The 17,001-nt window shown below is 38.9% G+C and overlaps 1 protein-coding gene and 1 long non-coding RNA gene across 2 annotated transcripts in view; one reads left to right on the forward strand and one right to left on the reverse strand.

Moving 5' to 3' along the window:
- The window catches only part of LOC126759580 (uncharacterized), a 497,180-nt gene that overhangs the window by 127,934 nt on the left and 352,245 nt on the right, over positions 1 to 17,001 (forward strand). The window lies entirely within an intron of this gene.
- Positions 14,118 to 15,221, reverse strand: LOC126759538 (achaete-scute complex protein T4). The gene has a single exon (XM_050474403.1). The coding sequence runs from the start codon at positions 15,219 to 15,221 to the stop codon at positions 14,118 to 14,120; it is 1,104 nt and encodes a 367-aa protein (XP_050330360.1).

Raw genomic sequence — 17,001 nt, forward strand, 5'->3', positions numbered from 1 at the left:
TCTATTTTATTAAATAAACATTACAAATATTTTCTTAATATTTCTATTTATTCAATAAAAAAAAATAGTTCTCACGCAATACTCTGTTTTTTTAAAGACGATGTTTCTTTTTAACACCAACAAGCCCTCTTTTTTTTTTTGTTAATATCCTTTGTTGTGTCCTCAAGCGCAGCCTGAACCTGTCAAAACAAATAAACAACGATTATAAAGACATTTGCCTTACCCTCGCCCTTGTTCACAGCCACCACGGCTTGTTCCACAGTGGAGCTGCTTGCTTGAGCTCTTTATCGAGCTGTCAACTTAAAATTAGAGCAAACACAAAGAGAAATTTCTTTGGAGACACAAAAGGTGGCATGATTAAGTGAAAGAAAAAGTGAAAAGGTGAAAGTTTACTTCCGCCTAAAGTATTCGCTGGGAGTACTGCTCTTTCTCGCCCAACAACAATAAACACTGTTGATCCTTTTGTTGCCAACGCTGGCTTGGCGGGCACTCTCACGTGATGTATTACTATAATCCTTGCCTACTATTCGCTTTACACACTCTGACAATTCTCTCTGCGTTTACACGCTATCTTTCTTCGTAAAATAAAAAGAAAACACATTCATTTCAAGTGAATTGTAAAACGTCAACTTAGCATTACAATAAGTGCCACAGCCAGTGAGACAAACAATAAAAATAACAATGTGTTTTTGGTTAAATCTGCAGGCCATTGTCTGTTTGACAGTTGAAATGTCAAGATTTGGAGTAAACGCCACAAATGGGTGTGCAGTGCGAGTGATTTATGATATTAAATTCACGGTCAGGGTTATCCTAATAATACAAGAAAATCACTTTCCCATAGTGGAACTACTTCTTGAAGAGAATCTTTTGATTATTTGCTTATTAAAATCTATTTGGTTATTTTGTTTGCTTCAAAAGTTTTAATAAGAGTAAAAAAAGGAATTGAACTTATAATTTTTAATACAAAAAAAATGAAATTTTAGAAATAGAGACTCAATACACATGGTGTAGCTCTTCTCTTAAAAAGTGTTATAATTTTGTTATATATTATATAAATACTTATTTTCGTATCATTTGTAGAGAACCTAGTTTTTCGACGGACAGAAATTTCAAGATCTAAACTTTTATTTTTAATCGTAGAATAGTCTGCGCAGTATTCATATTTACAGGTTAGTGTCCATCCCCGTTGACATTTTTTCAACACAACTCTTTGAACTATGGTGAAAGTCTAACACTACATTCTTATACCTTGTTCACTTTGGAAAATATCAAACATAACTTCAGAAGTTGGAGTCTCTGGTAAAGCTGCCGGTAAAATATTTGGAATCAGAGAGCTAGAATAGTTTTTCGAGGCTTTTCTAGACATACTTATGTAGATATATGAATATGTAATAAATTGTCTTACATGAGTAGATATGCCCAGCCTCTGGTTCAATAAGTTGAAATTTTACTGAAGTAAATTTGAATTATTTCTCCTTTTTATTTTCTTAAACATTTTCAAATTGTTAAAACTGTTTGTTTAGAGATTACAGAAGGAAATATCAAAACTGCATCAAGCTTTTGGCAATGTGCTTTGTGTATTTCTATTTACCTAAGGGGTTCATTTTAGCATTTGTTCTGCAAAAGGCCACTGCCCCATTGTAGTATCTCGGAGTATATACAATTCTTCGACCTCTTTCAAACTCCTTGGTTCGATTCATGTCATACTTGGGCCATATCTGCTTTACTATCTTGCAGATTTTTATTGATTTAAATCTGTCTGAGCTACAAGTATTCACATATAAAACTCTCTTCTGATCATTCCTAGAGTCTAGAAAGGGTTCTAGTTTTATCAACTCATCTGCTTTTTTGATGCCGACTATCTTTTTATGACCGGAAATACAAATAATGCCCAAGTGGAGTTGACCTGCCAATGAGTTGAAAGTCTTCCTGCAATAGTTGACTATGCTGGAGTTAGTCGATAAGACCAGCAATGTCGCCTGGCTGTTCGTGTATATAGTTGCTTTTTGCATTGGTAAAGATAGAGGTAGTATCCTCCTCCCCTACTATACTTCTTCCCCATTCATGTTTAGAGTGTAATCTCCTCCTCTAAAATGACTATTGAAATCTAACATTGGCCGAATATAGTCTGATTTACATTTCAGAATACACAATAAAAGAAAAAAATGTTACACGCGATCTCTGACGGGGCTAAAAAACCTGGCCGCTAAAGCAGTAATTCCGGCCTTATCCATGAATAATATATGAAACTAAAACTTCTCTAATAAAATGTGACCTACGGTCGAAAAAAATCAAAAAATAATTAAATGGCGATGTTCAAGAAAATATGAATTTTTTTCAAAAATTTCGGTCGTTCTTGGCCTGCTTAAAGTTTGCTTTTTGGTCAGATCAACAAACTTTTATATCATTGTATGGAGCTGATAACATTGAGATGATATATATAACCTATCGATTTGTGAAATTGAAAAGTCCTCGTCCTACCATAGTTAAACACATTTTTTTGGCAAAAGTTTCTTCTTTCTTTGAACATAGTTCCCTTCAAAGATGATACACTGATTATAGCGACCCTCCAACTTATCGATACCATTTTTGTAGTACGAATTGTTCTTTGCTTCCAAATAGACATCAATTTCGGCGATGATCTCTTCATTCGACGAGAATTTGATACCAGCGTATCTGAATTTGACATCTGAGAACAAGAAATAGTTACCGGTGACCAACTCGCGATAAGACGATGCACGGTGCATTGGCTTGGTGAAACATCACTTTCTTTTTCTTCCAATATGGCCGTTTCTTGCCGATTTCTATAGCTCTATGTAATAGTCGCTGTTGATTATCCTTCTTTTTCAAGGTAATCAATAAAAATTATTCCATATGCACCACAAAATGCAGACGTCATACCTTTGACAGCCGACTGTTGCATTTTTCACGCTTTAGAACGGGTTCGTCGTGTACATTTCACTCTAATGACTGTAGATTGAACTTCCGATTGAAATGATGGAGCCAAGTTTATTTCCATTGTCACATGTCGACGCAAAAACTCGGATTTATTACGTTTGAACATCTCCAAACACTTCTCCGAATTAACAACTCGTTTGTTTTTGGTCAGAGTTTTCTCATATCCAAATGTTCGGGAATGATATGATCTATCCATTCAGCTGATATTTTTAGAGTGGTTGCTATCTTGACCAACTTTACTTTACGGTCATCCAAAATTATTTTATGGATCTGTTTGATTATTTCGTCGATAACCACTTCTTTAGGGCGTCCACCGTCTTCGGTGGTCACTTCACCACGTCTAAACTTGGCGTACCAATCCTTGATGGTTGATTCTCCTGGAGCAGTGTCCGCAGACTTGTCATAAAGCCGAATTTTTGCTTCAACTGTATTTTTTGTATCAAAAAGCATAATTTTATCGGTTTTTTTATTTATTTTTTCACAAAATTCAAGCTGCTGTAAATATTCCAAAATGACTGCGCAGACTGTTCAGTATATTCATTAGTAAGATTGGCTTTGCAGATTAACTTCCGATCCGGATATAACTGCATGAAAACTGTACTTTTAACCCTCAGAAAGATGCTATATAAAATATGGGTTATAATGACTTCTTCATCAAAGACACCTTTCAATTATAATATTGCTATCAAATGACAAAAATTCAATAATACTTTGTACACAAAGTACCGATATCACAAATAGTGACTTCAAATTGCTTGCCAACACACCGCAGCACATAACTGTGAATGCATACGAGCGCAACCTTCAATGCTTTTAGCAAAGCAAATATCCTGTTGCCTCTACCGCAGACGCGATCACCGTAAAAGGACGCGAGAGCAAAAATAGCAAAGCGGAAGAAAACGGAAAACACAGAAAAAGTCAAATATTTACACACGCATATATACATACTTACGAATACATTCATAAGAAATATGAAAACGGCACGCAAATGCGACAGTAAACGCCTTTTGGCGAAATTCTTTATGCTTCCACGCAAATTATGCTTATGCGCTCATCAACAGCGGCTAGAGAATGAATCCGACAGCGTTGTGATGCTACTTTATGACACCGCGGAAGAAGGTCCTACTAGACTACTCTACAAGCATTAAGGCAAAGCTTGTGGACAGCTATGTTATACCTGTGAGTTGTTCGCGAAACTGTAAAGCAATTAAGTTTTACAAGTTGAAGCAGTTGAGCCGCCGAGCAATCTCTACATACTTGCCTTGCAATAAAACGCAGTTTCACTACTGTTTTCAGCGGGTTACGAGCAATACTTGCTTCAACTTTTATATCACTGCGCTCTGGTGTATGGAATTATAGCTGATAATTCACTTTAATTTGAGGCAGAGACAACGGGGCAAATAACATGGCTGCTTACACGGAATCGTAGTAGTTATAGCGGCTATATAATAAACAAACGATGCTAGCAAATTAGTGGGCAATAATATGCGAATTTATTTGTGAGCAAGTGTATACTATATGACACATACTTTAGCAATAATGCTCTCAGGCGTAATTTAATAAAATACCAATTATGAGTAAATAAAATAAAAGTCAATTTGGGAATGTTAGTTATAGCGTTCTTGCAAGGATTCAAGGTTTCTCCGTTTACTTTACTTCGTAGAAATGCCAGCAGCAACTCAGCTCGTTTTGATAGTAATTGATTATTGTTTGTTGTAATAGTTAATGCTTAGGTGTAACACTAGTGCACAAAAATGGAAGAGAAATTTATTTTCTTAGATATCATAAAGTTAATTGAACGAATGAGGAGTAATATATATGAGATAGCTTATGCTCTTCTTCTTCTTAATTGGCGTAGACACAGTTAACAACAGCAAGGCTGTTGGTAGTTTTTCATTGGGGTGAGCTTTTTACGTGGCGGGTCCCAAACCCAGCGCACAACCCTATGGGGATGTTTCGCCTTCTCACTTTAGCTCGCCTTCGAGCGGATGTTCTTAGGCTACCCAGAGGATACTTGGTCAAAGACCGGAAGTCGTGAGCTGCTTGAGTCATATGTAAAAGAATCGTTTCTGGCCACTCCCAAGTGAATGGCGATGAGAGAACTTTCCTCACTTGCGTGAACTTCTACACATGACTCCATCCTCCAGCTTAGGTTAGTCAATAAAATATTTAGGATATGCTTACATGCATATCTTTTTCCTGGCTAGCTAGTTAGTGCGTAAGGTATTTTTTCCTTCTCTAAGAAAATAGGTAAAAGCGTTGGAAATTCAGAGATTTGGCTAAATCATAGCATAGAAGAAAATTGTTTCAAATAGTTTTATGAAATTTCTTGCTTTGAGCAATATTTCCGTATTGTGTATTAGCTTTGGCTGAAATCCACTACCGTGTCTTTTTAAATCACCGGTGTCCGTAATCTGTCACCACTGCAAGTTAGTTTAGTATAAGAATTAAGAAAATGAAGTAGCCTTACTATAAGGGTTAAGGATGCCATAATATAAACACCGCTAGGACCTCGTAGCGTACGCACGTCTAAAACACTGGAGGCGTCACAGCTAGATCGATCTGGTTGGTGGATTTTCGATCCGGAGACAGCCAGGATGCTCGGTATCTAGTACTACAGATAACCATATTTCGGGGAAGTCGATCAGCCTCAACCCATTTGGGGATGTTTTATCATGGAGGCTGAATTTGCAGACCGTTGTGCCAAGGATACCTTCTTTGCCTACCCCAGCGTTAAAGTCGTTAATCACGCTGGCGATGGCAGCTCTCATAGTTGCGCTCAAAGTGTTCATAGAAGGTATCTTTGGTCACATTGTCCTTCTCTTTCGTCGGGGCATGGACGCAAATCAGCGATATCTTGAAGAACTTCGCTTTGATGCGAATTGTGGCTAGGCGTTCATCCACCGGACCGGACATTCCAGGTGCATGCCCTTAAATCGTAATCCTTGATGCGTTTGCAAAAGTCCTTATCAAAAGGAAGTGTCTCATCCGAGGCTGTTTTCTTCTTTTCATTGGGAGTACTTTATACGTGGCGGGTCCTAAACCCAACGCACAACCTGGGGAAGGATGTTTTGACTTCGCACTTTAGCTCGCCCTCAAACGAGTGTTTTTTATTATTAAAGTAGATTAATACAGATAATGATCGAAGAACTAGTTAACATTTTTTTTTGCTGACAAAACGACGGTTTCCTTAAACGTCGTATTTATTGAAAAATTTCACATTTCAGAGTGGCTTAAAAATTGAAACTTTTATCAATGACACCAGCTTGCAATCATTTTGCGGCTGTGATGTTAAAGGCTATTTCTTGATAATTTTAGATTGCTTACAGCTAAAATGAAAGAAAAATGTCCTAAGACGTAGAATTTTACGTGATTTAGTCAAGGGACGTAGGGGTCAAAACACAGCATTTTTCTTCAGATGTGTTGAGTGTGTTATTATCATTACTCCGTTGGTTAAAATTTTTAATTACCGACTCTGAAAGACGCCTTCGTGGAAAACGGTCGATTCCATTAAGTAAAAAAATTCTTACATAAGCGAATAAATAGTCAATAAAAACATCACCCCTACCCAAATACGAAGTGAACTTTCTCTTAATGTTGCAATGAGTGGAACTCCGCAAATTTTGAGCGAAGATTCAAAATTAAAATAACTAATGCTAGCCATGCGTAAAACGGTCCGACTCGAATTTGCTGATAATTATAAGTTCTAGAATGATTAATGATAATCCATAATCGTTAGCGATGAAAAAAATTCAATTTGAATTCACCCGATGGTTGTCAGAAGTATTGTAGCGATATTCGGGAGACGCGGCAAAAGCGCCTTTCGCGAAATTTCCACGGTGTTATCTTATGATCTGGGCTGCTTTTTGGTACCGTGACAAGAATTACGTTGAAGTATTGGATGTTGTTTTATAAAATTTTGCAGAAGAATTTCACTGTGAGTGGCCAAGCGTACAAAAGAGTTTCGTCGAAAAATATTACTGTGCTGAAATGACCAGCGGTTAGTCCAGACTCTTATTCAATGGAGAACCTCTTCTTTCTTAGCAAACAAATTTACAAAGGTGGAGACCAATTTCACCATTGCTCTATTGCAGCTCAAACAAGCAATTAAGAAAAAATGGTAAAAATCGCCCTTATGTCCTTAAATCACTCGTAAATTTGATGCCTCGGCATCTAATGATATTAGAATATATTATAATAGAAGGCATAGAAGCTATTAAATAATGTTTCTTAAACACTGATTTTTTTATCCATATTCCTACATACATATTTTCTGCTATGGTCTTGAAAAAATGAAAATTTCTGCAATAAAAAAACTGAATTAAATTTTTAAACAATTTGCATTCGAACGTTTTCGTGTTTCTTCAATTATTTAAAGATTAAAAATACTTTTCACTGATAATTTTATGATACAATTAAACCCATTTGTTCAATGTTCCAAATAGCTATTTCGCTTATTTCGCTCAGTGTATATGCTTATATCTCCGAAACCATTTCCGGATCAACTTAAAATTTCCGTAGAATTCTCAGGGAAAAGTCGCTTAAGCATACAAACCGATCTAGTAAAAAATGGACGATGGCCGTGCCACCGCCCACATTTCGGTGAATATCTCATATCTCAGAACCTACTCGACCGATATTAACCAAATTCGAAAGGCGACAATATATTGAGATTATCATCTCACAATATGAAAATGAACCCAATCAGACTACAAACACACCTACTTTCCACATAACACAATTTTAAATTTTTGCTGATTCTTTCTCTTTCCATTAAACGTATCGGAATAAAATTTTCCCGAAATAGTGAACTTAAATGACCAAAAACTATTCCAATCGGTCCAAAGCCATTCAAGCCCCCAACACCGAATGGGTGTTATCAAAGTTCCAATTACGAATTTTTAATCGAAAATATCATGCCCGTTTGTTAAAAATAAATTGAAATCGAGAGAATCCTTTCTTTAAGTAATATACCAATGTTAAAAAGATTTGAATCGGACCAATAATTTCTGTAATCCCCATAAACCCGTTGAGTTTATAACGCATATATCGCTAGATGGTTGAATTCTCTTAATAAAACTAAGTAACAGTGTATCTTCGAATGGATGAAGATACGGCCTTGAGGCTCTAAGCTAAGTGCGCCGTCTTTAAACCGTTTTTCTCGAGGGAACTGTGTTAGGAAATCGATTTTCAAGATCTTTAAAATCCGTTGAAAAGACCAGTTTTTAAAGAGAAGGACCTGGCTCATTGGAAACTCCAATTGGTGCAAAACAGTTAAAAGAAAGAACGATTGGCGCGCTGTTGTAAACCCGGCTATAACCGCTTTAACGGTATCTGAACCAATAAAGAAGAAGAAGTATATCTTTGTGACACCATATAACTAATAAACCTTATGTGCCTGAAATTGATCTTGGAAAATTACAAGAGTATGAAATATTCGGTTATACTTGAACTCAGCCCGCCTTTACCTTCTTTTCTTGTCCTTTTGTGGTTTTACTCGCACTTAATTAATTATGCGAACTTTCAAAAGCTCTCTCAAACCAGCAAACAACCAAAAAGTAACTAAAAAGCCGCAAAAATGCCCATAAAAATGCCAAAATTCCAGCTTAAATATGCGAAATGCAAATTTTTCGCGATTTTCGCCAAGGTGAGATTAAGTAACAAGTGTCCTTCGGTGATTGCGCTGACAATTTATGCATGTGAACATTAATAAATGCATGTATACTTGCTATATATGTGTGTATGAGTGTGTGCTGACATGTTAACAAATTTCTTAATGCACTCACCGACGGACTAATCAGTTTGCGAGCATTATCACAACATTGTACTATTAAAAGTCCATTGAGATAATGGAGTAAACAAACAGAGATGAGGATGCAACGCTGTTCCCTCGAACTGGTGTGTATGTAGGTTTGTTTGTATATATATTTATATGCGTGTGTATGTTGTGTCTGCATTTTGCCGACATGTCACTGTTACAAAATATAAATCTTGATTGCGAATCACGAGCAATCAGTGGGAAAGTCAAGCGTTGGTCAAGAAGTGCTTACATATGAAAGTGTATGTATGTATGTGTGCATGTATGTAGATGTGTGTGTTCGCTAGTTTGTTGGTATTGGCTGAAGTAACAGTTATGTACATGTATGTGTACAGTTCTATGGAAAAAGCAGTCATACATCAAATGTTGCATGAACGCAGCTATCTCATTTGCGCGATATTACCGCGATGCCATTAGCCGTTATTTATGACTGGTGCCCATTAATTTCATCACCAATTACTTAAGTTCACCATCCGGGCAACTTTTGCAACTAGCTACAAGACATACATACAAACATACCCGTAAGTAAAAGCCAATTGATGAACTAGTTCAGCGGAGGCGAGTGCGGCGCGCTAACCCCCCGGGGTGGGGGGAAGGTTGGGCTGAAAGGAGAGCGCTCGCTTATGCTGCATATGATTAGCGCTTTGTTGACTATGCGTTGCTGTGTTGTCACACGCCGCTTGTCGCTGCTGCGGCAACATGTTGCGCAGCATTATTAGTAAGAGGCAACAAACAACAACAGCAGCAAAAATATTGCCAGCGCATTTATCAGTACTTCGCTTTGCAGTCAATTGATCTTAATTATGCAACCTGAACAATGTTGCCACAGCAAGCGTGGCAGTCAAAACAACAACGGCAACAACAACAATAAAAACAACAGTGAAAGGAAAAGAATAATGTTATGAAGAATGGCGAAAGACTGCGCCACTAACAGCAAGAAGAAAGCATAATAGAAGGCAGACAGACAGCACTATACACCAACAAACGCGCTGTGTTGTTAATAAATTTATAATTACAACTTGCCACAAAAGTAAGGAAGGCGAAATGATGGTTGCTGCAAATGAGCAGCGACGCCGCATCAAAAGCAGCAGCGAAAATCAGTGCAACACTGCAGAAACAAGTGAGTTGCGACCAGCAACAACAACAACAACAACAATGGCAAAAACAACAACAGCAATTGTAAGCAAATTTTTGCTGCCGCCAAACAGGATTTGGCTCCCATCGCGCGAGTCGCGTGGCGCAACTATCCACAGTTGTGTGTGTAACTGTGGCCAACAACAATGCGCTTTGGCAGGTATGTACCTTCTTCGCCCAGTCGTCGCGTTCGCGAGTCGACGCCTGTCCGTCGCAGCCACGCGTATGCGCGTATACAAGTTGTGGCAAGTTGTCTCGCACTGGCACCATGCCGCCATCAACGCAATATTGTGATAACAGCAACAAACAAAAACAACAACAATAATCAACAGTGAACAAAAACAACAACAATAACAACCAGCAACAGTCAACAACAACAAACCACAGCCAACAACAAAAACAACACCCAGCAACAACAACACCCCACAGTCAACAACAACAACTCTAGTCAACCAGTCAATAAAAAGCCTCTGTGCGGTTGTGGCAACAGCAACACATCGTGCGTATGTGTGTGTATATGTGTGGCTCCAGCAAAATCACGGCACAGTTGTGGCAGCGGCAGACTCACTTACATATACTAGTACATACTCATACATATTTGTATATCAACGGTCACATCACCATCGGCATCACTACACCATCATTATCGTCATCAGCGGCCCAGTCGTTCGTGTGGCAGCCGCAGCAAAAGCGGCAGTTGAGGCTTTTTAAGTGCATAAGTATATGCTTAAAGTGCATATAGCTGCGTGTGCTTGTGTGTTTCTGCGCTGATTTGGTAGAAGCTATATTTTGTCCGATCTCATTTTTTTTTCAACTGTGGCACTGCGCCACTTGCGCTGAAATGAGAACAAGAACGTGAATTGGTTACTTTGCTGCTTGCGCCACTTTCTCAGGATTTGTTCACTTGCCTCTATGTAATTATTAATTTTCTATATTAGCCTTAGAACGAACATTGAAACATCGGTATTTTTATTGGCAGTTTGGAGAGTTGATATATTTATGTCAGCAACACTACGAAATATTATTTGCCAAGCCGTCAATTGCCTCAGGCTCTTCTGCGTAGCCAAATCACTTCTTGAAACTCCACAAAAAATAGTCCAGCGCTGTTAAGCCTTACATTTTGGAGGCCACCCCACAAGCTGGTTGTAAAGCATGTAGCGCCGTATCGTTGGAACCAAAGGTCAGCCACATCAGCTTTCTGTAATTCAAGCACGAAGAGATCATTAATAATGAAACCATAGCATTTCCCAATGGCAGTAATATTATGGCTAGTTTCATTTTTGTAAGACTACGGTTCCTAATGACTCCCTTTGGCGATGCTTCATACCAAACACTGACTTTGTGAAGATGTACCGGCGTCTCAACAATGGTTTGTTGATCATCATCGTTCCAATCGCAACATTTTGTTTATAAACGTACTCATTTAAACAAAAGTAAGTCCAGCGAACCGAACCATTATTTTGGTAACGAGTATAAACCAAGTAACAGCCTTCCAAAAGCTCTAGCTCCAAAGAGGTATTGTCTCATTGTAAATCAGACATATAAAAGTCAAGATTTTTCGAAGAAAGTTTGACCTCTTTATCAGTAGCAAAAAGTTACATTTTTATCCGACATTTTTGGGTGCCGCTTTACAGCGGAATAAATGGAAACTGCAATGCCAAACAGCTTGCCCGAAAAGGCATCCTAACACTAATTTCATCACATTGGCTAGGAGTCGGTATCCGGTCGGTATATCTTGCGTTCTAACTTTGGATCTATGGCTCTTCTATGGGTATTGCGGCTGTGATTTCCTTTTGGCCCAAAGTGGAACGCAAGAGGTCCTCTGAATTCTTTTCTCTTAACAATTTTCATGTCGCCGACATGATAAATGTTCTGGTTGGACGCTATCCAATAGGCACACAGTCGGTGGGACTAAATATCTTCTTGGATACATCTGGTCAAAGCTGTTTAGAAGAGGGAAGGGAAGTATCATCTACACGCTTTCTTCTCAACTGTGCAGCTTTTGCCAGACTGGGATAGAAGAATCTCGTTAGACACACTTTCAGTGGACTTGGCAAAGTTGCTGAGATTGATATTAGCCGCCTTAACAAATTTGTGATAGCATAAAACCGCTCCGTGGATCTATTAGGGTCTGGTGATCCATATTTGAAAGTTTTGGTTAGCGCAAATGTCCAAACAGGACCCTCTGCAACTACAGATTGGTCATACGACTTAGTACTAACCTATTCCAAAAATGGTTATAATCAAACCACACCTTTTAAAGTTGTACAAAGCAAATATGTGGACCGTAGGGCCTATGCTTGACTTGAATTAGATTCAGAGGGTATATTTTCCTTATAATAGTGAGTCTTTGTTGACAGCGGCGTACCAAAAGTACTAGAAGAGTTAGCAGAAGGAGTCCGTGAAGAAATAGAGGAAACACAGACATAAAAGAGCTTAAAGTTGGTATCAAAAAGTTTGCCTTATTGAAACCGGCAAAATTTTCTAGGTGAGATATACATAAGTATAATCCCAGAAAACTATAAATTTCTTGAGTTATATATGCGTTTTCTAAGGAAATGTCTTCTTCGCTCCACGTGAATGTTTATTCACTGCGTATCACTTAATACCTCACATGCAGTTAGTATGTTCTTCTGGCTCTTTTGAGGCTGTTTATGAATTGATAAACATTAAGCATTCTGAACGTAGTCATAAGGTTGGTCATATGGTTCCTAGTTCCATATGGTATACGAATTACATTGTCACAAAGAAGTACCCAAAAATTGTTCCTCGGGTATATGATATGTTTTGTTAAGTTGGTAGGACTGTCCGTAATTACTTTACCAAATATGAACGCGATCATGGTTGTTTAGAACAGCTGCTTAGGTCGGTACACCTCAGTAGTGCGTTGCGATTTTGCAATGGATAAAAATATCAAACAAAAAATTTGTCTCAAATTTTGTATTTCTAACCAAATTTCGTGTGCGGACTCTTTGCGAATGTTGGAAAAGGCTTGGAGTGATTCAGTGGTACAAAACCTTCAAAGATGGTCTAGAGATCGCTGAAGACATGCCTCGTTCTGGACAACCTTCGACCTCTTCAACAGATGAAAATATTAAAAAATGAAGGGTATACGGCTTGAAAATCGTAAGGTGAGGATGTCGAGCTCTATTGACATTTCCGGCGGCCACTTTTCTGTCACCATGCATGTAAAGCAATTGATTTTATATTCTATCTGCATCTTGTTTTTTATACCCTGAACAAGGTATATTAAGTTTGCCGCGATATTTGTTACACCCAAAAGAAGCTCCAGAGATCTCTTAAAAAGTGTAAACATGGCTGAGTCGTTTCAGCCATGGGGATCTGTCTGTATATATGGGAACTAGTCTCTCAGTTTTTGAAATATCGATCTGAAGTTTCGCACACCCCCTTTTCTCTTCAAGAAACTCATATGTCGATCAAAGATCAGCAATATCTTTATGAAAAAAAAGTTTAACCAGATATCTTTATCAAATATTTGGCATAGATGATCAAAATTTTTGTCCAAAGCAAAGAGAATACAATTTTTCCACGATTTCTGTTTTGTTTGTTTACTTATTATTTATTCAAAATATTTTTTAATTCAGAGAAAATATGTTATAAAAAATAACCACTACATAATTTCTGCTATATCGCCTGTTTTCAAATAAAATCTCACACAAAATGTGAAAATGTGAAGAAAATAAATAATATTTCGATTTACGTTTTTCCATTATTTTGTATATAGTATATATTTTCAATATTTTTATTTTAGCACAATAAAACTTAAAATTAAAAATGCTTAAACTTAATAATATTCAGTTTCGTTTTTCAGCCTTAAAATTATTTCAGTTTAGTGTCTTCCGGTGGTTTGCTTAGTCTACTTAACGCTAATTTTATTGTCTTCCATTAAAAGTTAATAGCACTTAAGCTAACTGTAAATGCTTTACAAGTAGTCATATCTCTCCATGTACATAATTTTGAACTAAGGCACACAAATACTACAACTATTTTAAACATTTTTACGATAATTTTAAGTTTTTTCTTTTTATGAAAAAAATTGGCAAATTCAACTACTTTGACTAGGTAACTGAGTAAACTTAACACTAAGCACACACACATACATATATATATATATATTTACAATACAAATTTCACTGGCAATATTATCCCTGAACGTCTTTATATATACAAGCTATACGCGCAACACTCATTGCTCCTGCCACAGCGATATGTAGTCGAGTATTTCCTCATCGTCGGGCGTGCAGTCCTCCTCATGCAGATTGAAGTTGTCGTATGGCTCGAATTTCAACTGTAAATTCGCATCAAGCTGCGCGCTGGCACTATTATTAACGCTGCCGTTGCGCTGCGCTTCACCATTTGCGCCATGTGGCACGGGGGAATGCACAAAAGTGCCCGAATCAAAGGACATGCTGGAGTTGAAGGATGAGGTAGGCGACGGGCAGCCAATATCAAGCTGCGTCTGCGCTGTCTGCATGGGCTGTGGTGTTGCGTACGCTTGCAACGCTTCGGCGGTGAGGAGCGTAGAGGTAAATTGTTGCTGCTGTTGCTGTGTTTGTTGGTGGAAAGCCTGTAAAGCGCTATTGGCCGCGCTGGCGTAGTACAATTGTTCCGCCGCTGCTAAGCCACCCGCGCTCGGTGAGTTGCGCGCTGGCGAATCTGGCGCCAGCAAGCTGAGATTACTGCTCGTGCTGCTGCTGCTGCTAAACGAGCTATTGCTCGACGTGTTGTTGTTGTCCGCGCTGGTCGTTAATAGCAAGCCCTCACCGCTGCGTGCGCTGCCGCTCATCTTTTGTGCTGCACTACTGCCGCTGCTGCCACCATTCAAGTCATCGACCAAATCTTGCAGCCGCCGTATATACTCAACCGCAATGCGCAGCGTATCCACTTTGCTGATTTTCTTGTGCGGCCCGCGGCCACCGCCCTTCAGCAGATCGGTGATGATCGTTTGCGGTATGTGTTGACGCAGGCGCGCAAAGCTATTGTTCACCTGTTTGACGCGATTCCGTTCGCGTGCGTTGCGCCGCTGCACCGATTGCGTTTGATCGACACTGTATGGGCCGCCGCCGTTGCTGGGCGCGCGCGGCGTGTACTTGCGCGTTTTAATCTCAGCGCCTGTGCAGCCGCCACTGGCCACGGACATTGCGGGCGCAGGCGCTATATTTTGATATTTGAACATTTTCACCGCTGCGCTGAGCTGCTGTTGCGGGCTTATATTTTTATTGTAGCACTGCAGCGCGTTGTTGGCTTTGGGATTGTTCGGCGTAAAGACCGCGCTTGACATGTTCACCATCGGTGTAAGTCTGCTGTTACAACTGCTTAGCAATCTTAAAGCAGTTTGAGTATTTTTATTTTGCGCGTTCGTTGTTACTACGACACAAGCACTTCTAAAGTCGTTGTTATGGCAATTTCTCTATATTTATTGAGTACAAATTATTTTCAAAAATCTTTGCGCTTTCTAAAGTTCAAGTGAACTTGATCCTACGACACCTTGCACAAGAATGAGTCCCTTCGTCCTAAACCTTTGCGTTTTGTACTACACTCACTGACAGCACGACTCCTGCGCCAGGTCGCCAAGGTACCACATTTAAACAACCAATTAGCCGAGCATACGCGCCGTGAGAGCGCGCTCGAAAGAGCAGCTTGGCGCTTGCTCCGAGTGCAGCAGAAAATATTTTATTGATCAGTTTTATTAACAGGTAAATGCGAAAGCATAACAACGCACGTAACTCCGAGCTCAGGCGCGCTCTTCAAACTAGCGTCCGCAACTTTAAATAATTGAGGGATGTGCTCTCAATCAAAATAAGCAGCACTCTCTTTTTACGCATATCGTAGTTATTATACGTGAGCATACAACTCTTTGCCACATGTCAACTGCGCTCTCGCTCACCTACGATCGCTTTGTTCGTGCACGATCACTCGCTCATCTATCCGAGTGTTTGCGCACGCACTCACCTTTAGAAAAACAATGCGCCGCTTATCAGTCGGCTCAGGTAAATAGTAATGCACTGATATCGCAGGCATGCCTCCTTGTTCTACTCACTCGAGTGAGTGCGTGAGTGGGCTGAGGTCGACCATGAACTCGCTCTTCACAACGTTCATGCAAAATGAAATAAAAAACTGTTCCCATTCTGGTTTCAAGCCGTAATTGCCTATGAAGAGTAGCTGTCTGAAGCCGTCTCGACTCTCTTGCACTGGTTTTTTGACTCTTCCTCATTACCTGTTTAGTTCTGCGCAAACGATTTGATGATTTTACTTTGATTTTGAGTTGCAAAATATGATTTCACGCACTCAGGCTCAGTGTGCATTGAGAACTCGGCGAAGAAGGATATGTGTGGATATGGTAGACTATTTTGTAGTTTGCTTTTATGAAGGGATCAAAAATTACGTGAAAATTTGATAGTTTTGAAGTACGTGTCTTAGCAATAAGTATTTTTGAAAACCCATGCAACCATTTGATTAAAGCTTTGAGCTTAAAAGTCAAAGGCAATATATTGATATCCAAGTTGTGAAGGAAATCAGTAGTTTTTATGTTTATCCTTTGTGTGGTTCAGGTGGAGCTTGTCCCATATTACCCGTTGATATTTCATTCGCTTGGTCAATTTTGTTTTCTTTGCTGGACGGCGGCATTTTAGGTATTTTTTGTGAAAAGATGCGTTCAACTGTTCTTTTCGATATTTTCAAAAGGGGAATTTATCTAGCTGATATGGTGCGCGTTTCTATAGCGATCCTCACTGCCATACGTCGAATGCGCTGAGATATTTTCTCATTTTGAACAGCATTTTGTCGCTTACTTGCGCGACCAACGGCGCCAATTTTAAACATGTCCTCAATTTTCGCTGCTCGAGTAACAAGAGCTGCAATCAATCCAATTTTTTCCAATTTCTCTATTGGATGTAGTTTTTTTCTTTTAAAAGTACAGCAATAGCACTTCGGCTTTCGTTTGAAATGTCTGATTTTTCGTCCACTTCCTAAAAAGTATATTTTTCATTGCTTACATTATAAAGCTTCAGATAACTTCAAAAAAATACTTAACCAACAAATAAAACTCTCGAATCTATTAAATAATATTT

The sequence above is a fragment of the Bactrocera neohumeralis genome, chromosome 5 (genome assembly GCF_024586455.1).
Source record: "Bactrocera neohumeralis isolate Rockhampton chromosome 5, APGP_CSIRO_Bneo_wtdbg2-racon-allhic-juicebox.fasta_v2, whole genome shotgun sequence".
NCBI classification, from domain to species: Eukaryota; Metazoa; Arthropoda; class Insecta; order Diptera; family Tephritidae; genus Bactrocera; species Bactrocera neohumeralis.

What these genes read in the sequence shown, in the direction of transcription:
- LOC126759538 (XM_050474403.1), bottom strand. Translation starts at nt 15,221, where the DNA reads ATGGTGAACATGTCAAGCGCGGTCTTTACGCCGAACAATCCCAAAGCC.